Below are 23,290 nucleotides of genomic sequence, written 5' to 3'. Positions count from 1 at the left end.
CAAGCTGCCAACCTCCAGTTCTGGTGCCGACTCCAGGCCTGATCCTGGGGCTGACCCTGGGCTCCACACAAGGCTGGTGCAGCTATGAGGCTGGATGCAGGACGATTTCGCCACAGCCGCTTCGCCTAGAGCTGCTTTTCTCCTGGCGGTGCTGTCTTCCTACTCTCACGTGTGGCTCTTCTCCCCTGGCAAGGTGTCCCAGCAAGAGCCAGGTGGCCCGGCCCACACTGTCTTTGAGGCCCGCAGGTGGCCACAAGGAAGCAGGCCATGCCTGTTGCGGCCCTATGTGTGTGGGTGATGGACATTACGTAGTTTCTCTCCAGAGTGATATCTGGAGAGAACCTTTTTTTCGTCCCATAGTAAAGCAGACTTACCAAATTTTAATTTTAAGCGCTGTAGTACCACTTACACTGGCAGTGCGTTTTAAATTGCTGATTTTATCTTTTAAAAAGCTGAGAGTTTATCGTAACCTAAAAGATTTTCCTTTTTTTGCCTCAAAAGGACCCAGCCTGCTGTCAGTGCTCTGATATGTGGTCACATCTCATCTGGTTGCACTGGTGGCCAGTGGCTCCTGGAGCAGGCACACCTTTCCTGGGGGGTTGGAATCTCAGCCCTCAGTACCCCCTGGGGTCCATCAAGGCTAAATACACCAACTTGTTTTTTGTATCCATGAACATCTGGGGCAGCTGCAAGGAGGGGAAAGTGGGAGCGTGACTCTAACCAGATGGACAAGGATAGTAGAAGGGTCAAAGGGGTCAGCTGGGTGGAGCGGGGGACACTGGCTGCTCACAGACTCTGTACTGCCACCCCCGGCCAGGCGCCCTGCCCTTGACCACCCAGGAATCGGCCATTGTGGAGGACCTGCTCTACGTGCTGGCTGGTGTGGATGGCAGGTACATCACTGCACAGCCCCTCACGGGCCGACAGAACCGCACCTTCCTCGTGGACCCCAACCTGGACCTCTCTGTCAAGGAGCTGGTGAACAGAATCCTCCCGGTGGCCACCAGCTACTCCACTGTGACCAGGTGGGTATCACACACCAGGACTGCCTGGACTCAACTGTCAGACCCAGAGGATGCCTGTGACTTCAGGGGTCAAGCTCCTTCTCTGGTTATGGCCCAGCCTCACTCCTAACATGGCCTTGAAGCCCAGGGAAGTGTAGAGCCTGTGGCCCCACCCTGGCCCATGTGCCCCACCCCAGGTCCTTTCAGAACAGGAGGTCGAGCGAGTTGTTCACCATGTGGGGGCGGGGCGTGGATTATCTGGTCTTTCATCTGAGAAGGAAGGTGGCCCTTCTTCAGGGTGCTTAGTGCCTCCCTCCTTGCAGGTTCATTGAAGAGAAGTCGTCCTTTGAGTACGGGCAGGTGAACCATGCCCTGGCAGCTGCAATGCGCACCCTAGTGAAGGAGTATCTGATCCTCATCACGCAGCTGGAGCTGCTACAGAGGCAGGGCTTGCTGTCGCTGCAGAAGCTCTGGTTCTACATCCAGCCGACCATGCGCACTGTGGACATCCTGGCTTCGCTCGGTACCACGCAACCATCATGGGCACGGTGGGCCCACAGGAGCCTACAGGCCGTCCTGGAGGCGGGGTGTTAGCAGTCACGATAGAGGAGCTCAGAGTATCATCATGGGGAGGGGAGGGAGCAGTTCTGACTCTGGCCCTGGCTGTGGCTCTAGGTTTGTTGTTTCTGGACACCAGATATGAAGGCAGAGCCCCCGTCACTTCACAACACGTGTATTTGTGGGAGGGGAGCTGCGGTCGCTGCCCTTTATAAGCTAAATAAGCTGCTTGTCCCAGCACAAGGGCCAAGGTTCATCAAGGAGGGCGCTCGTGCCTCCTTCATCGGGGTGAGCAGCTCCCTTTTTCCCCCCGCAGCTACATCAGTGGATAAAGGCGAGTGTCTGGGGGGCTCGACCCTCAGCCTCCTCCACGACAGGAGCTTCAACTACACAGGGGACAGCCAGGCCCAGGAGCTGTGTCTGTACCTGACCAAGGCTGCCAGCGTGCCCTACTTTGAGATCTTGGAGAAGTGGATCTACCGGGGGATCATCGATGACCCATACAGGTCGGCACCCCCAGAGGCACAGGCTGTGGGGAGACCCTCAGCAGCAGCCCCGCTCTGGGCTCTCCTCAGGCAGCCATGGCAGATGCCACACCAGCCGGCTGCCTGGCAATGAGGAAGGGAGCGAGTGTGCTCTGCTGCTCTCCAGCCGCTGCATTCTCGGCACGAAGGAAGTCAGTCTCACGCTGGGCTGCTCACCCCGTCCTTTCGTGGACATCCTTCCCGGCCCGCGGAAACCTGGGCACGCCCTCAGCATGACGTAGCCAAGGGCGTGAAGTTAAACTCCCCACTCTTGGGAAATCCTGTTTTGTTGAGATACTTATGTGAGAGAATATCTGTTTTTAAAAGGTTATGGCAAAGAAATAACGTGGTTGTTTACTAATGAATTGGATAACAAAATCTAGTGCAGCAGGCCTAGTAGGGAAGGTGGTTTCAGAGCCATGGTAGGTGTGAGAGGGGGTTGGAGTATTGGCAGTGCTGAAATGTGGTGTGAACACAGCCAGTTTCTGAGGTGGCAGCACGTGTTATGCCACCGTGAGCGTGGGTGATGACACACATTGTGCGCGTGTGGTTTAGGTACCTACGTCCATCACGGAGGAAATGCTAAGTTTAAAGAGAGCTGGATCTCTGAGCCTAGGCTGGACACGAGTTTTGCAGTGGTGATTTTAAGATAGCTTACTCACAGAGGAGACACACTTGGTCTTCGTGGGTCATCTCAGAGTGTGTTGCCCTAACCCGTGCTCTGTCTCCTTCACGCTGGCATAGGCAAGCAGGCCTCCTGCTCCGACTGCCCCTCCATTCAAGCCTGGGCCCTCCAGGAAGTGCACCAGCAGCCTGACCCGGCTGATGGTGTGCAGCAGGCTGTGTCTGAGTGCCCTCTGACCTGGCCGATGGTGCGCAGCAGGCTGTGTCTGAGTGCCCTCTGACCCGGCCGATGGTGCGCAGGAGGCTGTGTCTGAGTGCCCTCTGACCCGGCCGATGGTGCGCAGGAGGCTGTGTCTGAGTGCCCTCTGACCCGGCCGATGGTGCGCAGCAGGCTGTGTCTGAGTGCCCTCTGACCCGGCCGATGGTGCGCAGCAGGCTGTGTCTGAGTGCCCTCTGACCTGGCCGATGGTGCGCAGGAGGCTGTGTCTGAGTGCCCTCTGACCTGGCCGATGGTGCGCAGGAGGCTGTGTCTGAGTGCCCCCTGACCTGGCCGATGGTGCACAGGAGGCTGTGTCTGAGTGCCCTCTGACCTGGCCGATGGTTCGCACAGCCTGACCTGGCCGATGGCGTGCAGCAGACCGTGTCTGAGCGCGGTCTATGTTCCAGCAGTGAGTTCATGGTGGAGGAGCATGAGCTGCGGAAGGAGAAGATCCAGGAGGACTACAATGACAAGTACTGGGACCAGCGGTACACCGTTGTGCAGCCGCACATTCCATCTTTCCTGCAGAAGATGGCGGACAAGATCCTCAGCACAGGTGGGCTGCAGTGGGACCCTCGACTGACTCTGAGAGCCAAGAGCCCTGGAGTGGGAGGGGGCCATTCTGCATCTGTGTCTAGGACACAGGCCCAGCCTACAGGGTCACTGTGGGTCTCACCTTCCCAGAGCATACGTGTCAGGCCACCAGCATGGAGTCCGTCATCCCTGTGCCCTATGGCTATGGCCATTGCCATAGCACAAGCTCCTGCAGGGGACCGTGGCCCAGAGCTGTCACATGGCAGAGCCCAGGCAGCAGTAGAGCCAGGCCTCGGGGTTGTCAGTGAAAAGGCTCAGTGTCCACATGATTCCGCTGTTTGAGGTGAATCACTTAGCTCTGACCCAGGAGGCAGTTGAACATCTGCCCTTTCTTCTGTCCTTACTCCTGTTTTAATCTCTAAAGCTCCCTCCCACCCAGGACAGATGGTTAGGGCTCTGCCTCCCTGGCCACAGCACACAGCGCTCAAGTTGTGCCACCCAGCTCAGGGCCTGGTTTAGAACACTTGCAGGCCCAGCACACTTCCAGGGAGTTACCCGCACACACGTTGCCAAGGACGCAACATTTCAGGTCTCAAAATTCAACTGTCCCTGGAAGGTCTGGGGAAGGATTTAGATTCTGGTTCTTGTATGTCCTTTTTGAATTTTTTTCTGTGATCTTAGTTAGAAAAATTCAGAAATAAAGAGCCACAGCAAGTCACAGCTCTTCAGAGTAGCCCTGTTCCCAGGCTTTTGTAAGGCCACTAGCCACTGCTTTCAAGGGAGACGTGTCTTCCCCTGGATAAAGTGAGTTCCCGCCCCGTTCTTGTGCCATCTGTTCTGTGCCTGCTGATAGCTAGCTTTGGACGAAGATACTGAGGTTTCAGGCCTGAGACTTATTATAGGCACAGTACAAACTTTAATATGCCTCCCTTCCCCTTCTCCAGGAAAATACCTGAATGTAGTCCGGGAGTGTGGCCACGATGTCACTTGCCCAGTAGCCAAGGAGATCACCTACACGTTGAAGGAGCGGGCATACGTGGAACAGATAGAGAAGGCCTTTAACTATGCCAGCAAAGTCCTCCTGGATTTCCTGATGCAAGAGAAGGAGCTCGTTGCCCATCTGAGGTTTGGGAATACGTACTGAGTTGTTTTTTTTTTTTTTTACTGAGTTTAGTCCACCTGTAAATGAGCGGGCAGTGATCTTCAGTGCAGCGTATATTGTCTGCAAAACTTCCGAGGGAGGTGGGGAGGTCGCTTCGAGGGTTGTTTATCTTTTTAAAAATGGGAATATTGCCACATTCCGTGGGACTCTGCACACTCGCCCTCCCACCACATTACACGGGACTCTGCGCACGCATCCTTGCACCATGTTACACGGGACTCTGCACACACATTGTCCCACCACATTGCACAGGACTCTGCACACACATCCTCCCACCACGTTACACGGGACTCTGCACACACATCCTCCCACCACGTTACACGGGACTCTGCGCACACCCTCCCACCACATCACACGGGACTCTGTGCACACATCCACCGCATTACATGGGACTCTGCACACTTGTCTTCCCACCACATTACACGGGACTCTGCACACAGATCCACCATGTTACACGGGACTCTGCACAGTCGTTCTTCCACCACATTACACAGGACTCTGTGCACACATCCTCCCACCACGTTACATGGGACTCTGCACACTTGCGCTCCCACTGTGTTTTACGGGACTCTGCGCACACATCCTCCCACCACGTTACACGGGACTCTGCGCACACATCCTCCCACCACGTTACACAGACTCTGCGCACTCGTCCTCCCGCCACGCTACACGGGCCTCTGCGTGCTCCTCCGCCCACAAAGCTACATGGGACTCTGCGCGCTCGCCCTCCTACCACGTTACACAGGACTCTGTACACTTATTCTCCCACCACGTTACACGGGACTCTGCGCACTTGCTCTCCCACCACATTGCATGGAGCTCCGCACACTTGTCCTCCCACCACGTTGCACAGTTTTTTTACACCCGTCCTCCCACCTAATTGCATAGGTCTTTGCACACTCATCCTCCCACCACGTTGCACAGTTCTTGCACACTGCCCTCCCACCACGTTGCACAGTTCTTGCACACTGCCCTCCCACCACGTTGCACAGTTCTTGCACACTGCCCTCCCACCACGTTGCACAGTTCTTGCACACTGCCCTCCCAGCACGTTGCATGGGTCTTTTCACACATCTGCTTGCAGCGTTGCACAGGATTTTGCCCAGTCATCGGCCTGCCACATCGTTACTGTTACCTCATGTTTCTGGGGTGCCAGCACCTGCAGGGGAGCCTGGGAGGTCGCAGTATCTGCCCCCAAGGCCACCTTGTCCAAGGTGACACGGAGCCCACCACCAGCCCCCACCCCTACCTGTGCAATTGGTCCAGAGTCCTCTCACCCCTCCTTGTCAGCACCTCCTCGTATCACAGCCTGGACAGAGTGGGGAGTAGTCTGAGTTCCTTGCCTCCAAGCACTGCTTGTGGCTGCTGTCTTCCATTGCCTTCTGTAATTTGCTGTGTGTGAGCTCTCACTGCTGCATGAGCACTGTGTGCTGTGACACCCTGAGCACTTCCGCAGGGCCCACCTGTCCGCAGACGTTGGTCTTCATGGTGGGCCTCACCTGCAGGAGACTCTTCCCAAAGTTGCCCTCATTTCCCCGTGAGCCACACTGCTCCGCTGTGTTAGACGGCCTCTTGAGGTTCCCCTCTCTTCACCCGCCTGTGCCGGCCAGGTCCATCAAGCGCTACTTCCTGATGGACCAGGGGGACTTCTTTGTGCACTTCATGGACCTGACTGAGGAGGAGCTGAAGAAGCCAGTGGACGACATCACGCCCCCCCGCCTGGAGGCCCTGCTGGAGCTGGCCTTGCGCATGAGCACCGCCAACACGGACCCTTTCAAGGATGACCTGAAGGTGGGCGTGGAGGGGTACCAAGAGAGGGTCCTGTGGGAATTTCAGGGGGGACCTACAGAGACTTGGGGCACTGAGAGAGGCCTGTAAGAATTGAGGGTGGTGGGATCTGCAGAGACGTGGGCGACTGCCGAGAGAGGCCTGTAGGAATTATGGGGGGGGTTGGGTTCTGCAGAGATGTAGGTGACTGCCGAGAGAGGCCTGTAGGAATTGTGGGGGGATGGGATCTGCAGAGACGTGGGCGACTGCCGAGAGAGGCCTGTAGGAATTATGGGGGGGGGGTTGGGTTCTGCAGAGATGTAGGTGACTGCCGAGAGAGGCCTGTAGGAATTATGGGGGGGTGGGATCTGCAGAGATGTGGGCGACCACCAAGAGGCCTATAGGAATTATAGGGGTGTTGGGATCTGCAGAGACGTAGGTGACTGCCAAGAGAGGCCTATAGGAACAGCAGACATGGAGCCAGCTCACGGAAACAGGAGTAGGAGTGGCTCTTGGTAATGGCCAGGACAGTGCGGGCGCCCCAGGCTGTGGCAGCTTTGGGCAGGGCGCCGGAGGTGGTGGCTGTGTGAGGCAGAGTTGTAGGCAGCGTCCTCAGAGTGATCTTGAGGGTTAGGGGTGCTTTTTTTCCATGCTTTTGCGTGTTCTGTATGTGACAGTATCAGCCTGGTGTAGTGCATGTGTGTGATCCATGAGTACCTACTCCTGTGCTACCAAAAAATAAAACTCACTGCTGTCAAATCGATTCTAACTCCTAGCAACCCTACAGGACAGAGTAGAACTGCCCCATAGGGCTTCTGAGGCTGTAATCTCAATGGAAGCAGACTGCTACGTCCTTCTCCGACAGAGTGGCTGGTGAATTTGAACCGCTGACCTTTCAGTTAGCAGCCAAGCACTTAACCATTGCGCCACCAGATTACTGGGGTGCTTTAAATTTTACTGGTAGGCTGTGAATTCAAAAAAGTCTTGAGTGGCTACGTGACTACATTAGAAAACTTGTAAAATATAAATCGTGCCTGAGAATTATGCAAATAACCCGCCTGCCCCCTCCCCCGTTCAGCGATCTGGTTGTATAAAGACGCTTTAAGGAGTTTTTTATTTTGAGATAACTTTAGGTTTACAGGAAAGTTGTAGAACCAGTTCAGAGTCTCTCTGTCCTTCATCCGGCTCTCCATAAAGTTGAAGTCTTACAGCGTCAAAGCACAGGCGTCAAACTGCGAGATCAGCACTGATACAAGCTGGATTCACGTGACACATGACACGGGCCAGATTTCCATGAGGCTGTCCCTGTTCCAGGCCCCCACAAAGCATTTGCTGTCACGGGCCCTGGTGTCCCTGCATCTGCGATGGCCCCCAGTCTCCCCTTGTCTGTGGTGGCACCTCATCTCCCCATGTCTGGGATGGCTCCTGGTCTCCAGGTGTCTGTGGTGTCTTCCAGTGGCACCGCATCTGGGACAGTCCCCAGTGTCCCCATATCTCCGGAGACGTCATGTCTGGGGTGGTCCCAGTGTCCCCGTGTCTGTGGTGGCCCCACATCTGGGGCAGCCCCCAGTTTCCCTGTGTCTGTTGTAGCTCTCAGCATCCTGTGTTGGTGGGCATCCCGTGTCTACTCTCTGATGTCACGAGGGCGATGCGCCTGGCCCCTTTTTGGGTTGTGTCAGGATGCCTGTCACCAAAGCGTGTCACTGGTCAGTTGGTATCTGCCTGCTGCCTCCTTCCCTTGTGGTTCCCCCTTTGTCCTGAGGGGACTGCATAAAATGTCATGGGTGCTGTCACTCCTCAGATGCTGCGAAGCCCCTCACGAGCCTTTTCGTGGGTCCCACCCAGTACTGGCCTGCGTGCTGTGGGGTCTCTGCCTCATACCCTCCATCCTCGCTTGTTAGTTGGGGCTCCCCTGTAAAGAACTGTCGCATCTCCCCCAGGTACTGCTCGATGTGGTGCTTTCGTTCCATGGGTCCTGGTCCAGTACCGCTGTTTCTCGTTCTGTTATGTTGCTGAGGTGCCTGCCCTTGGGTGCCCTCTGAGACTGTGTGCTCAGGCCGGTTAGATGGCAGCTCACTGGCTGTAAAGCCTCCCCTGCTGTCCTGTGGCTGTCCCTGCTGCCGTGCCCCACCCTCTGAGGATGGGAAGGTGAGTTGCGCCAGCTCTGCTAGCTGCCAGCCTACCTGGCTCCTCAGGGTGCAGTGGGGACCTCTGGGCCCTGTTGCAGGCTCTTTGCTCGTATGGGGTACTCACATGGGTATCCGTTCACAGTCTTGCGCATCGTCAAGTGGTGTATTATGGGTGCAGGTGCTGCGCTAGCCTAAGAGTTTACTTCAGAGGGTCTCCTGTCAAGTGACTTTTTTAAACTCCTCCGACTGTCCAAGTATGGGGAAGTCTGGACTCTCTCTGCTCTTGGGGCCTGAAAGTGCCTTGACCAATGTGCAGCAGTCAACCCCTGAGCCGTAGCACCACCCTTGCAGGAGATCGTTTGTTTTTGGGGTGTTTTGTGTTTTGTTTTGGGGGGGTGAGTATAGGGGGAGTTGAGTGGTTAGTGGGTGGTCAGGACCCTTCACGAGACAGTAGCCACTTGCTTCAGTTGAGTCGTCTCGTGAACCGGTCTCAGGACGCACTGTGAGCATCTTTGCACATCTCCCTCGTAGTTGTGAACCGATCTCGGGACGCGCCGTGAGCATCTTTGCACGTCTCCCTCGTGGTTGTGAACCAGTCTCGGGACGCACCGTGAGCATCTTTGCACATCTCCCTCGTAGTGGTGAACCGGTCTCGGGACGCACTGTGAGCATCTTTGCACATCTCCCTCGTAGTTGTGAACCAGTCCCGGGACGCACTGTGAGCATCTTTGCACATCTCCCTCGTAGTTGTGAACCGGTCTCGGGACGCACTGTGAGCATCTTTGCACATCTCCCTCGTAGTTGTGAACCAGTCCCGGGACGCACTGTGAGCATCTTTGCACATCTCCCTCGTAGTTGTGAACCAGTCCCGGGACGCACTGTGAGCATCTTTGCACATCTCCCTCGTAGTTGTGAACCAGTCCCGGGACGCACTGTGAGCATCTTTGCACGTCTCCCTCGTGGTTGTGAACCAGTCTCGGGACGCACCGTGAGCGTCTTTGCACGTCTCCCTCGAGTTGTGAACCGGTCTCGGGACGCACCGTGAGCATCTTTGCACATCTCCCTCGTAGTTGTGAACTAGTCTCGGGACGCACCGTGAGCGTCTTTGCACATCTCCCTCGTAGTTGTGAACCGGTCTCGGGACGCACCGTGAGAGTCTTTGCACATCTCCCTCGAGTTGTGAACCGGTCTCGGGACGCACCGTGAGCATCTTTGCACATCTCCCTCGTAGTTGTGAACTAGTCTCGGGACGCACCGTGAGCATCTTTGCACATCTCCCTCGTAGTTGTGAACCAGTCTCAGGACGCACTGTGAGCATCTTTGCACATCTCCCTTGTAGTTGTGAACCGGTCTTGGGGCGCACTGTGAGCATCTTTGCACATCTCCCTCGTAGTGGTGAACCGGTCTCGGGATGCACTGTGAGCACCTTTGCACATCTCCCTCATAGTTGGGATGCACCAAAACCTGTTCAGTGACATTCTGTGAAAATCTCTGGGTGCCTCCGTTTCTTTAGGATTGCAAAAAGTGCTGCAGTGGGAATTAACAGTTACCTTCTGTGCTGTGGGAGTGTTTTTACAGGTTAAATCATACAGGCGAAATTATCGCCTCAGAACGCTTGGCCATTGTACAGCTTGGTAGATCTCGCTGGACTGTCCAAGAGGCCCCCCTCGCCCGCCAGGCCTGCCCAGCCTCACCCTAATGAGTGGGACACGCAGCCATGGGAACTTTGGTGTTCATGTTGGGTGAAGCAAGTGTTTTTATCTGTTCAGAAACTGCTTCTTGCTCCTTATTTTTTGCGTGCTGTGTCTTTATCGGTTTGTGGTGTGTCACACCATCCCTGACACATGGTTGGCACCTAACCTTTGAGTCGATTAACGTTGTGGGCAGTAGTAACTATCACATTTTTTCCCAAACATGCTTGATCTTCCAGCCTTGTTTGTGGTGCTTATTGTAAGGGGCTCGAATTGATCTGACTTTGTCTTTGTAAAAGACTACACAGCAGCAGCATTTTAAAAGGAAAATTCATCAGTATTTCTGTCTTCCACTTTAATGGGAAGAGTTTAGGTTTTGGGTTAGGATTCAGTGGACGTTTGGATTTCCTAAGTTAGTCTGCAACATCTAGAAATCAGTATTTAGAAAAACTCGTACCGGGCCTGGATTTGTCTTTCTAGCTTAGGGTCCAAGGTCAGGGCCAGGCTGGGGTCAAGACGTGAGTCTTGGCTTTCTCCCATAAAGGCGACGCTGTCATGTCCTCTCCCCAGATCGATCTGATGCCCCACGACCTCATCACCCAGCTCTTGCGTGTCCTGGCCATTGAGACCAAGCAGGAGAAGGCGCTGGTGAGTGCTGAGCCCACAGAGCTCACGCTGAGCGGCCTGGAGGCCTTCTCCTTCGACTACGTCGTCAAGTGGCCCCTGTCACTGATCATCAACAGGTGAGTGCCTCCCTCTCCCACCCCTCCCCAGGGCTGGCTGCAGGCTCTCCGTGTGTGTCAGTGCCCTGGGGACTCAGGAGCAGAGCTGCCTGTCACTTGTGCTTGCACCCCGAGGGTAGGTGCACGTCCCCTGAGTGCTGTGCCCTTCCTGCAGGAAGGCACTGACCCGCTATCAGATGCTCTTCCGGCACATGTTCTACTGCAAGCACGTGGAGCGGCAGCTCTGCAGCGTCTGGATCAGCAACAAGACTGCCAAGCAGCACGCCCTCCACTCGGCCAAGTGGTGCGTCCCTTCTTGATGTGGGGTCCCCACTCTGCCCCTCTGGGAGGGACTCGAGAGTGTCCGCACATGTCCACTTCCACGCAGTGACAGCACAGCCTGTCCCTCAGGCCACACGGGGATGGGTCTGTGTACAGAACGTGCCTTTTCCAGGACAGCCCATGTCACAGGCGTGGGGAGCAGTGAGGTGTCTACGCTGTCGTTCCTGGGGCATGGGGAGCAGTGAGGCGCCTTCCATCAGACGTAGGGTCCTGGGGCACGGGGAGCAGTGAGGCGCCTTCCATCAGACGTAGGGTCCTGGGGCACGGGGAGCAGTGAGGCGCCCTCCATCAGACGTAGGGTCCTGGGGCACGGGGAGCGGGGAGGCGCCCTCCATCAGACGTAGGGTCCTGGGGCACGGGGAGCGGGGAGGCGCCCTCCATCAGACGTAGGGTCCTGGGGCACAGGGAGCGGGGAGGCGCCCTCCATCAGACGTAGGGTCCTGGGGCACGGGGAGCGGGGAGGCGCCCTCCATCAGACGTAGGGTCCTGGGGCACGGGGAGCGGGGAGGCGCCCTCCATCAGACGTAGGGTCCTGGGGTACGGGGAGCGGTGAGGCGCCCTCCATCAGACGTAGGGTCCTGGGGCACGGGGAGCAGGGAGGCGCCTTCCATCAGACGTAGGGTCCTGGGGCACGGGGAGCACCGCGGTGTCTCTGCCGTCAGACCTGGAGGTCTGGCATGGAGCTTCGCTTGCGGAGCAGGTTGACTCCAAACTCTAAGAACTCATGGGAAGAAAGCACAAAACCAGGCATCTCTGTGGGAGGATAATTCCCGGGTGGGCTGCTCACTAGGTCTCTGGCCTGTCGGAGTGAGCCGCTGAGGTCTCTTTTCACGTCTGCAGTCTCGCTAGTTAGCGCCTCCCTTGCAGGCTGTGGGGATGCAAGGTGAGGTGAGTCGTGTTCGCCGAACATGCACCTAATGGCCCAGAGCTGTGGGAACACGAGAGGGGCAGCTCTCCATGCCTATGGCTCAGGCTAGCTCTTGGCCTGGAGGGGCATATGCATCCTCATTGCTGGTCCCAGGGTGAGCATCTGGAAGGTCTGGTATGCTTGGAGGAAACGGTGTTTCCAGTTGTGACTGTCGATCCCTCACTGACCTGGTGCAGGCGGGCAGCGTCTAGGAAGCATGCCGAGCCCAGCACACCACCTCTGTGCCCCTTGACTGCCCGTGTGCCCTCAGGTTTGCGGGTGCCTTCACTCTGCGGCAGCGGATGCTTAACTTCGTCCAGAACATCCAGTACTACATGATGTTTGAAGTGATGGAACCAACGTGGCACATTCTGGAGAAAAACCTGAAATCCGTGAGTCCTGACTTAATGTGTCATAAGATACAAAAGGCTTCGTGTCAGCCAGGTGCGTTTATAAAACAGGTCTGCAGGGCTGGGTGTCAGGAAGGGACCACTGTGAGCTGGCTCTCAGAACCTTGCCCGCTTCCTTCCCTGTCGGAGAGGTCACGGGCACCCCTGGAGGAGTCGGGGATGAGGTGGTGACAATGGTGACGTCCTCTCTGGACATCACAGGAAAAGAAATCAAAGCCTTGTGCATGGGAACAGGGAGTGGATGTGTTTCCAAATGCCATTAAGCGTGTGTTTGCGCGCGTGCGTGTGTAAGAAATAGACAAAGTGAGCGACTTCTTCTTGGCTCCCCTTGCTGCGCAGGAATTACGCTTTAAGCATCACGGCACCTTCTGGAGTCTTTTCTGAGGGAGAGCTCTGGGCTCCATGTGGCCTAGTGCTCTTGTCCTAGCACATTCTGGGCCCACCCGGGGCACCCATCAGCCAGAACTTGCCATCAAGTTCCAGAAGCCAAAATTGCAGGTAGCACCATTCTTTTCAGCTTTCTCTTCTGAGAGCTACAGATGGGCCTTTAGCAACGGCCCTAGCTTTAGTTTTTTTAACTGGAGTTACAGGAGGAGCCCAGGGGGCGCAGTGTTTAAATGCTCAGCTGCTAACTGAAAGGTTGGTGGTTCGAACCCACTAGCTGCTCCCCAGGAGAAAGATACGACAGTTTGCTTTTGTATTATAGCCTTGGAAGCCATATGGGGCAGTTGTGCTCTGTCCTCCAGGGTCGCTCTGAGTTGGAATCGACTCAGCGACAGTGAGTTTGGTTTAGGGCTTGTGGTGTTGTGAAGTTTCTCCTGAAAGACCACAGGATCATTTAACGAGGTGAAGCACAGAAGACGTGTACAAAGCCAAGCCAAGGCCCACTCGTGTGAAATTCCCAGAGATCCGGCACCTGGGGCGGCTCAGCTCACGGCCCCTCCCCACAGGCCTCCAACATTGATGATGTCCTGGGTCATCACACCAGCTTTCTGGACAACTGCCTCAAGGACTGCATGCTGACCACCCCCGAGCTGCTCAAAGCCTTCTCCAAGCTCATGTCCGTGTGTGTCATGTTCACCAACTGCATGCAGGTACACAGGGCAGGAAGTGCCCACCCGCCGTCCCAGCCCACCCCTCCTTCATCTACTACGTGCAGGTGCGTGGGGCTGGGGACGTGTACTGACCTGCCGCCCCTAACTCACCTTTTACCTACTGTATGCAGGTACATGGGGAGGGGGGTGCCAGCCTAACCCACCCTCCTTCCCCTGGGTCCTTCCTGCTGCCCTACCCAGCCCACTGCTCGACTACAGAGTTTCCATCCCTGGTCCTGGCCCCCTGTCTCTTGGGCCCTGGACCTATTCCTGAACACCCTCACGGTCTCATTGTCAGAACTTGATTTATTCAGTTATGTATATATATTTGTTTGGCATCTGTCATAAGTGTTTGACCAAAAACCACGGTACAGAAAGGGGTGACGTTGGTGTTAGGAAGAGTCAGAGAAGGCGTTGGGGGGCCTGAGTTGGCAGAGTCTGGGGAGGAGGGTGAGAGCTCCTGCAGCGCTGCTAGGGAAGGGGTTGTGTGGGTTACAATTAGGGCAGGGCGTAGGCTCGGGAGGGGAGAGTTGGAACAGATTCTTCACATGCTGGAGCATATCAGCTCCTTGAACAGGGACACCATGAACAGAAACGATGCTTTTAGAAAAATTAGGTCACACAGAGCGTGTGAAAGATAGACACGGAAGTTCTGTCAGCCCAGCTCAGCCTGATTGGACCTATTACGGTCTTCCTAAGTGGTTGTCTGTGTGCCTGTGATCACTGAGGTCATCCACACGTGCATGGGACATGCCTCAATCGTCCCAGTCATTTCTGCAGTTGGTGTGTTGTCACCAACGAAGCATTTCTCATGTTTTCCCCCTACCCCCCCAGAGATTCACTCAGAGCATGAAGCTGGACAGTGAGCTGGGCCGCCTGACATTAGAACACGGGACCATGTTGGGGCCGCCCACGGAGGCTGAGCGGGCTGAAGAGAGTGCCCGGAAGAAGCTTGCCAAGAAGGTGCGTGTCCATCTGCCATCCTGGGCCCTCTTGTCCAGTCAGATGGGCAGTGGTGCTAGGGCTGCAGTGAGTAAAGACACACTTCTACCACACTGCTGTTCTGTCTGTGGTTTATAAAGATGATGGCCCAAATTAGGTCCTAGGCAGGACACCGAGGTCCCACCTCAGTTCTGCTGCACACTAGCCACGAGTCTGTGGCTTCCTGTACAGTAGGCGCCTGGTGGAGCTGGATGCACTCAGGAGAGGGCCTGGGCACAGGTGGGGTGCCCTCATGCTGGAGCTGAGAGTGGTGGCAAAGCTGGGAGGAGGGAGCTCAGGAGCATGGGTGGGATGAGGAGGCTGCATCGCTCCTACTGGTAACCAGGGCCAGGAGGAGACGAGGGTGAGTTTGAAGAGTGGATGGTCACCACCCAGCTGACGAGAGCCGAGACTGGTGCTGTGACCCTGGCCTCAGACTCTCATGTAGCCTGTGGGGCAGGCCCTGCTGTGTACATGTCTGCAGGGGGGTACAGCTTCAAGAGCTTTCGTAACACCCATCAGCCTCTTACCCCATGAAAATATCAGGAGTCTGTTTCTCAGCTGACTGACGAAGCAGAGAGGAGGAGGATGGTGAACGCTGGCTGGGAGGTGCGGATTAGGGCACCCTAATCCGCAGGACGAGCTCAGGCTCTGGCTCAGGCAGCCCTCTGCTCCTCCCTCAGCACCTGGCTGAGCACATGGATGCGCCACAGGTGACATCTGGCTTTGAGGCCACCATCAACAAGTTTGACAAGAACTTCTCGGCCCACCTCCTTGATCTCCTGGCCCGCCTGAGCATCTACAGCACCAGTGACTGTGAGCACAGCATGGCCAGTGTCATCTCCAGGTGGGTGAGGGATAGGGGAGGGGGTTGGGGTCCAGCACCCATGGACTGGGCCAAGGGGGCACTCCGGGTGGCCCTGGCTCTGGCTGGAGCATGGGGAGTGGTCTTGACGAGCAAGCAGCACAGAGCCACCGTTTCCCAGCCGGAACTAAAGGGAAGGGCAGGACACACTCACCGTGGCATGCATGGCTGCAGGCGTCTGGGCGGTCCTCACTGCGGTCTGCAGTTGTTCGTCCACACAGAACCACCTGCAGCCCCCTCTCAGTTCAGATGTCATGTGCCTACTTGAGCATCGGGGCAGGGGGTATACATTTCTGCTTGAGCCTTGTCTCCTTAGAGATCTCAGTTCTGCTCTGTGGACATGTACCACTTGTCTTCGTCCTGATCACCTGGGAAATGGAGCCATGCTTGGCTGGGGACAGGGTAGGGGTTGGGGATGAGCACTGACCCTGGAGTCGTGGGAATGGGTTGTCCAGGGTGGCCACGCTGCTGATGCTGTATCCACTCTCCGAAGTACCCGCCTACAGAGGTGGGGGGCTCCTCAGCCATGGAGTCCCCATCCTCCAGGAGGAGCTTGACTTGCCCCTCAACCACACACACATACAGGCTGGATTTCAACGGCTTCTACACGGAGCGCCTGGAGCGCCTTTCTGCAGAGAGGAGCCAGAAGGCGGCTCACCACGTGTCTGCCCCGCGGGGGCCCCCGGCAGCCGTGCCCAGGATCGCGGTAGCTGCCCAGTGAGCCCCATGCAGAGCAGCCATGCGTCGTGCCTTCTTGGGTCCCTCCTGGGCGTAGGGGAGCTCCTGCGTCAGCCAGCCAGCATGCACAGCAGGGTGGGTGTCTGTGGATGTGTCGATCTGTTGCTCGTCTGTTTGCTTTTAAAGAGCTGTCTTGCCCTGTTTTGTTTTTGCTTGAAATAAACAGAAAGTGAAAACATGCAGCCTTGAGAAAACAAGTCAGATGTACCGCAGGGCGGTGTGTGTGGGGGTGCAGTCCTGACACCCACATCCCAGAAACAGGCGTTGACTGATGGGGAGGAAGGGGCTCACTGAGAGTTGGCCTGGAGTCTGCCAGGCACTAGGGGGCAGCACAGGCCTGTGTGTGGTTCTGAATCTCCAGCCAATTGTCTGGATGTCCTCTGGCCATTCCAGGTAGTCAATTGTGGAGACTGACGGTTGCTTGGATGAGCAGGAGGAAGTGAGTTACTTGTGGTCAGTCTCGGATGTGAGAGGTTGCTGGTGGCCACAAGTGGCCCAGCCGAGAACCAGCAGGGCATGGCCAAGACCCTCTGCCCTTCTTCAGAGGGACCCCATGAGCAGGTGAGGGGAGAATGAGGACCACAGTGCGGCCTGGGTCGCCCTACAGAGGGGGATCCACACCAGAGACGGGGTATGGTGGCTCACAACCACTTTGACTGCCCTTAGGAGGGGCACCCCTGTAGATACGGGGCTTGGTTCTAAAGCCACAAACTACTTCCTCTTCTAGTTCTCAGTCTAAGTGGGCCACCCAAGTTGCCACAGCACTGAGGTGTTTTGCAAGTGTCTGGCCCTTTGAACAGAGGAACCCACTGTGCCCTCAGTTCAGGCCTCCTGCCTGCCCGTAGGCCAGAAACCACATATCCCCCCAGTCTCTATATCCCCTCAACGTCCATTCCCATGACCCTGTGTCCCTGTATCACCAGCCCGCGTGACCCTCTGTCCCCAGTCTCCATGTTCCTGTGTCCCCAGACCTTGTGACCCTGCATCCCCACACCTGTTTCACAGGCCCTGTGTCTCTGTGTCCCCATGCCTATGTCCACAGTCCCCATGTCCCTGTGTCCAGGACTCCTAGGACCTATAAACGTGGCCGTTCCCGTGACACCTCCAGGGTTTGTAGGTGGCCAATGAGGTGGGTGGCCAGAGCAGCCAAGCATGGGGAAGGGAGGGGCCAAGTTAGGGAGACCAGTTTGAGTGTTCCCTGGGCCTGGGGCCCCTTGTGCTGTTGGGACTCTGTCAACCATGACCCGTCTTAGGCTGAGTTCTCTAGAGAAGGAAAGCCAGTAAAGCGTATAAATACATATGAAATGGCTCACGCAATTGTAGAGGCTGGAACATCCCAAGTCACTGGATCAGGATAGAGGTTTCTCTCGATTCACGTAGCCACAGGGGCTGGTGAACCCAAGATCTGCAGGTCGGAGAGCATGGCTCTTGCTCTCAGGCTGTGAAGATCGACGAATCCCAAGGTCTGCAGAGAACCTGGTAGCTCAAGTCCCAACAGCCAAAGGCCAGACAAACAGGCAGCCACAGGATCCAGAGTGAGCAAAAAAGCCAGAACATCTGCTTATATTTGGATGCAGTCCACACCTCCAAGGAAACTCCTTTTCAGCTGATTCGTTATTGACAGCAGATTCAATCATGGGAGTGATCACATATAAACATTGAGAATCATGGCCCAGCCAAGTTGACACACAATCTTAACCATCACAGTCCACCCCTTGTCAACTTAGCACATGTGCACATCTCCTTAAACCATAATCTCTGAATAAAAACAATTTGAAAGTCATACTTGCATTTAACATGATAGAACTAACACGTGTACAACTGTGTCCCATGGTTAAGCGTTCAGTCTCTACTAAGGCCCAGTAACAAGCCAAAAGCTGTTTCTCAAAAGGAGAGTAGTTATTTTCAGAGGAGGGCAGGGCTGTGCTCCAAAATCCTAAGGGTCTGTGCTGTGATTCACAAATAGGGGCCTGCCAAAGGCTCCAAACAGCACCTCTATCTGCTGCAGACACTTCAAGCACCATTGGATCAGCTGGATCATATGGCCCAAGTGGCAGAATGGCTTGCACAGCAGCCTCAACTTGTTGCAGAGCCTTCTCTTATTCTGGGCCCTGCTCAAAACTAGCAGCTTTTCAAGTCACTTGATAAATAGGCTGGAGTAGCACACCCAAATGAGGAATAAATCAAAAGAGGCCCACTAGATGTTGTGCCTCCTTTTTAGTTGTGGGACCAGCCAGATGCAATAACTTATCCTTCACGTTAGAAGGAATGTCAACATGCCCCACACCGCTAAATCCCTAGAAATGTCACAGAGGTGGAAGGTGCCTTAACTTTTGTGGGATTAATTTACCACCCTCTAGCACACAAATGTTTTACCAGTGAGTCCAGAGTCATTGACACTTCTTCCTTACTAGGTCCAATCAGTATAATGTTATCAGTGTAATGGATCAGTGTGATGCCTTCTGGAAGGGAAAAGTGATCAAGGTCCCTTAGGGCTAAATTATGACATAGGGCTGGAGAGTTGATGCAACCCTGAGGTAGGCAAGTGAAGGCATGTTGCTGGCCTTGTCAGTTGAAGGCAAATTGCTTCTGATGGTCCTTGGAAACAGGTATGGAGAAAAAGACATTATCCAGATCAATGGCTGCACACCAGGCACCAGGAGATGGATTAATTTGCTCAAGCAACGAAACTACATCTGGATCAGCAGCTGCCATTGGAGTTACCACCTGGTTAAGTTTTTGATAATCTACTGTCATTCTCCAAGATCCATCTGTTTTTTGCACAGGCCAAATAGGTGAATTGAATGGGGATGCAGTGGAAATCATCACCCCTACATCCTTCAAGTCCTTGATGGTGGCAGTAATCTCTGAAATCCCTCCAGGAATGTGGTATTGCTTTTGGTTTACTCTTGTCCTAAGTAGAGGCAGTTCTAATGGCTTCCACTTGGCTTTTTCTACCATAATAGCCCTTACTCCATTTGTCAGGGATCCAATGTGGGGGTTCTGCTGGTTGCTGAGTATATCTATTCCAATCATACATTCTGCAACTCAGGAAATCATTACAGGATGGGTTCGGGGACCCACTGGACCTACTGTGAGATGGACATGAGCTAAGACTCCATTAATAACCTGACCTCCATATGCCCCTACTCTGACTGGTGGGCCACAGTGACGTTTTGGGTCTCCTGGAATTAGCGTCAGTTCAGAGCCAGTATCCAGTAATCCCCGAAAAGTCTGATTATTTCTTTTTCCCCAATGAACTGTCGCTCTGGTAAAAGGCCATAGATCCTTTGGGGAAGGCTGGGAGAAAGATTAACAGTAAAAATTTTTCACAGTGTATTGGAGTCCTTCCTCAAGGGGACCCGGCCTCCCCTTCATTCAAGGGGTTATGGGTCTTTAAACTTGCTCAAATCTGGGAATTGATTGAGGAACCATGACTCTATTCTGATGATTTGAGTTAGACTGCTATTTACCTGACCTAGAATTCATCCATTTGTACAGATGAAGTACATACTTAGTAAATTTTCTATGTATTCCACTCTTAGAAGCACCATGACCAAGAAGCCAACACTGTAAGTCTATACCAGTCAGACTATTCTGATTACTGCTTTGACTCTGCTGTCCATTACTGTAACCATGCCCACCTTGTCTTTGTTGAGTGAGTGCAGCCTCTTGGCCCCTACTACCACGGGGTCCAGTCATCCCCATTGTTGTTAGGTGTCTTAATTCAGTTAGGGCAGTTCCCACTGTCAAATCTGATTTACATAAAAATCACAGCAGTCTTCAAGGATGCTGGGGCTACCTTCACAAAATTGTTCCTCACAGCCGTGGCAAAAGGTGTGTCCTCTGGGCATTCCATGTGTAGGTCTGTGGGTCTAACCTGATAAATCCACTCTAGCATGCCAGTTTCCCTAAGCCTTTGGATACCTTCTTCTATAGTATACCAAGGCAGGTCTGGTATTTCAACTTTGTTTAGTGTAGGCCACCGTGTAATGCGTCCTTCAGCAACCCGACCAAATAAACTATTAGATCCTTTCCTAACTTCTTGAGCTAAAACATTGAATAAAGAATCTGTGCTTAGCCCCTATCAGTAAACTCAGTCTGATCCATCTTTATGTTCCTTGCACCATTATCTGACACCCTTAATAGCCATTCCCACACATACTCCCCTGGTTTCTGTTTGTACATATTAGAAAAGTCAAGCAGCTCTTTTGGAGTGTAGCATACCTTCTCCTGGGTCACACTTTGTACTTCACCTTTGGGGGCTTTCTGGGACTTAAGTCTAGGTACAGGTCTAGAAGCCAGAATTGGTAGTGTGGAATTGTTTTGAGAACATTCAGCATTCTGCCTCAGGTGATGCCCCAGGCAATGACTCAGGCATGGCCTCTTTAGAGGCTGCTGGGCTAGGTCTAATCTCCTTAGATGGGAGTGGAGGGGCTAATGGTTTTTCTGGGCAGGATGGTTTAGCAGACAAACGTGAAGTAATCTCAGATGCGAGTGGTTCTGCTGTCAGGAGTGATTCAAAAGAATTTAGGGGCTCAGTGTCACCAGCTTTCTGATTATCTGCCCATATGTCCCCATCCCAAGTTTCAGGATCCCATTTCTTCCCAATCAATGCCCTTACTTTAACTTCAGACACCTTTCTAGATTGGCAATTGAGCTGGTGTTGTAATTCATCCACTCTTAGAGTAAGACTCTGGGTTTGATTTTCAGCAATATCAGCTGTTACCACAAGAAATAAGGCCTTCTTTCAAAGCACTAGTGGAAACTTTGAGGTCATTTATGCAGGACTTGAGCTTTGACTCTGAAGCCCTGAGCGCATCTCTTTCTTTGACCAGTTCTTCTGGTGAAAGTAGGACCAACCAACCAGCTTCCTTATACTTGTCATTCTGACAAAACTGTAGAAAGATATCACACACGTGTTCGCCCAGAGCCTCACCTTTCATCAATATCTGAGATACTGGTGGTGATATTTTGTGTATATGTATCGGCACCTCATGCCATGGATTAGCAGTGTCCTCTTTACTGCTGGAAGCAGAGTCATCAGCATCTTTAAGAGTAACCAGACTTGAGGACAAATTTAGAACACTCATCCTTACAATTTTCTCTAGAACCTCTCTCAGTACCAAATGTCTTAAGCTGGGTTCTCTAGAAAAGCAAAACCAGTAAAGTGTATAAATATATAAAGAGATTTATACCAAGTAAATGGCTCACACAACTGTAGAGCCTGGAACATCCCAAATCCATGGATCAAGGTAGAGGCTTTTCTCGATTAACGTAGCCGCAGGGGCTGGCGAACCCAAGATCTGCAAGTCGGAGAGCAGGGCTCCTGCTTTCAGGCTGTGAAGATCAATAAATCCCAAGGTCTGCAGAGAAGTTCGAGTCCCAACAGCCAGAGATCAGACAAACAGGAGGCAGCCACAGGATCCAGGATGAGTAAAAAAGCCAGAATGTCTGCTTATATTCAGATGCAGGCCACACCTCCAAGGAAACTCCTTTTCAACCGATTAGCTACTCACAGCAGATTCAATCATGGGCGTGATCACATACAAACATTGAGAATCATGGCCCAGCCAAGCTGACACACAGTCTTAACCATCACAACCTGACGGCCAGGGAACCAGCTTTAACCATGAGCCCATTAGGTTGGCTTCATCTTCAGCTTCCCAAGGAGCAGTCCTATTTGCAGCTGCTGTTTCTTTTTTTGCCTCTAGTTTTGCACACACACAGGGATGTGTTCAGAGACAAGATGCCTTTGAACATACAACATGCAACTAAGGATGAGTGATAAAGTTGCCAGGGGACTTCTGGTTTACACAGAATCGCTTTATAACAAGGTCACATTGTAAACTTGGGGACAGAAGCCAGTGTGCGATCCCAGTGCCAACCTTACCCTCCGGGCCAGAAGAGCTGTCCCCCTCCTCACCCTGGCCTGGGCTGCCCCACCATGCTCACCGCTCCCCCTGCTGGGGACACAGGCCTCCTGGGTAGCAGAGGTTGCCCCTCCTGCCTTTGCTTTTTATGCCCATGAGTTTGGGAAAATAAATAGGTCAGTGTCCTTGAGTCAAAAACGTGTCAGGATCCTTCACTCCCTCATCAAAGCCCTAAGTCCAAGCACCATTTCTACCACTGCCCCTTGAACTTTGACCTCTGGCAGTCCCTTAGCACCTGCTGCCCCCCCCGCTCACTACCTGCACCTACACACACGTGTGTACACATGAATGCCAATACATTCTCGTACCCACAGACACACACACATACAGCCTCTCCCCACCCAATGCCCCCTCCCCACCCAGCTCACTCTTTCTCGATTCCCCCCGGGAATCCAGTGCAGCAGAGGGGGCTGTGGTGGAAGGCAGCCGCTCTGAGGCCAGACTTCCATCTGTGGGACCCTCATACCTGCCACCTCACCGGTCCCTCCAGGAGCAGAGTTGAGCTGAGGGACTCCAAAGCCCTGGTGAGGGTCTGTGCCAGGCTGGTGGACCTGCACACCTTCTCCTGCTTGGGCTGCCCTGGTGGTGGGTGCTCAGGGAGGCAGGGCCATGTGGAGGGGCAGGACAGCAGGCTCTGGCTCTGGGGGCACCCTCTGGGGCAGGGAGGGCAGACACACGGTGGGAGGAGGGGGGCTAGCTGGGGCAGCAGGACCAGGGAGGTATTTCCACAGGTGGGCCTGAACCCTGGAGGCCATTTCTAGATCCTGTGAAGCCCACTGTTCCCCTCCTCCTCCTGAAACCATACATGGGGCCTTCACAAACACATCCTGACCTCCATCCTGTTGTCTGCACCCCTCAGAGACCCACTGCCTGGCCCGTCCCCCTACCCCCACGCAGAGGCTCTCCCAGCTCCAGCAGCCCCCCTCCTCTCACTGGGGCCTCAGTCTCTTCATCTGTGCAGTGGAGGGGGTTAGAGTCATGGACGGGGCCACGCGGGGGCAGGGAGGGGTCTGGCCTACAGTTCTGGAGTGGGAAAGGGGGGAGAG

General features: G+C 54.3%; 1 protein-coding gene across 4 annotated transcripts in view; it reads left to right on the top strand.

Moving 5' to 3' along the window:
• TUBGCP2 (tubulin gamma complex associated protein 2) overlaps nt 1-16,512 on the top strand; it is a 29,786-nt gene extending 13,274 nt beyond the window's left edge. For all 4 annotated transcript variants that reach the window (XM_049854709.1, XM_049854710.1, XM_049854712.1 and 1 more), the window contains exons 7-19: nt 818-1,025; nt 1,328-1,527; nt 1,879-2,068; nt 3,380-3,525; nt 4,448-4,628; nt 6,276-6,456; nt 10,823-10,995; nt 11,150-11,278; nt 12,495-12,615; nt 13,584-13,727; nt 14,562-14,690; nt 15,392-15,555; nt 16,159-16,512. In XM_049854709.1, the coding sequence (XP_049710666.1) occupies nt 818-1,025; nt 1,328-1,527; nt 1,879-2,068; nt 3,380-3,525; nt 4,448-4,628; nt 6,276-6,456; nt 10,823-10,995; nt 11,150-11,278; nt 12,495-12,615; nt 13,584-13,727; nt 14,562-14,690; nt 15,392-15,555; nt 16,159-16,294 (2,102 nt within the window). In that variant the 3' untranslated portion in view covers nt 16,295-16,512. The remainder of the gene's footprint in view (nt 1-817; nt 1,026-1,327; nt 1,528-1,878; nt 2,069-3,379; nt 3,526-4,447; nt 4,629-6,275; nt 6,457-10,822; nt 10,996-11,149; nt 11,279-12,494; nt 12,616-13,583; nt 13,728-14,561; nt 14,691-15,391; nt 15,556-16,158) is intronic.
• The last annotated feature ends 6,778 nt before the right edge of the window (nt 16,513-23,290 follow it).

This window comes from Elephas maximus, chromosome 16, assembly GCF_024166365.1.
Source record: "Elephas maximus indicus isolate mEleMax1 chromosome 16, mEleMax1 primary haplotype, whole genome shotgun sequence".
In the NCBI taxonomy this organism is placed as follows: Eukaryota; Metazoa; Chordata; class Mammalia; order Proboscidea; family Elephantidae; genus Elephas; species Elephas maximus.
The sequence above is the reverse complement of the archived record's forward strand: the minus strand, read 5'-3'. Positions and strand labels throughout refer to the sequence as shown.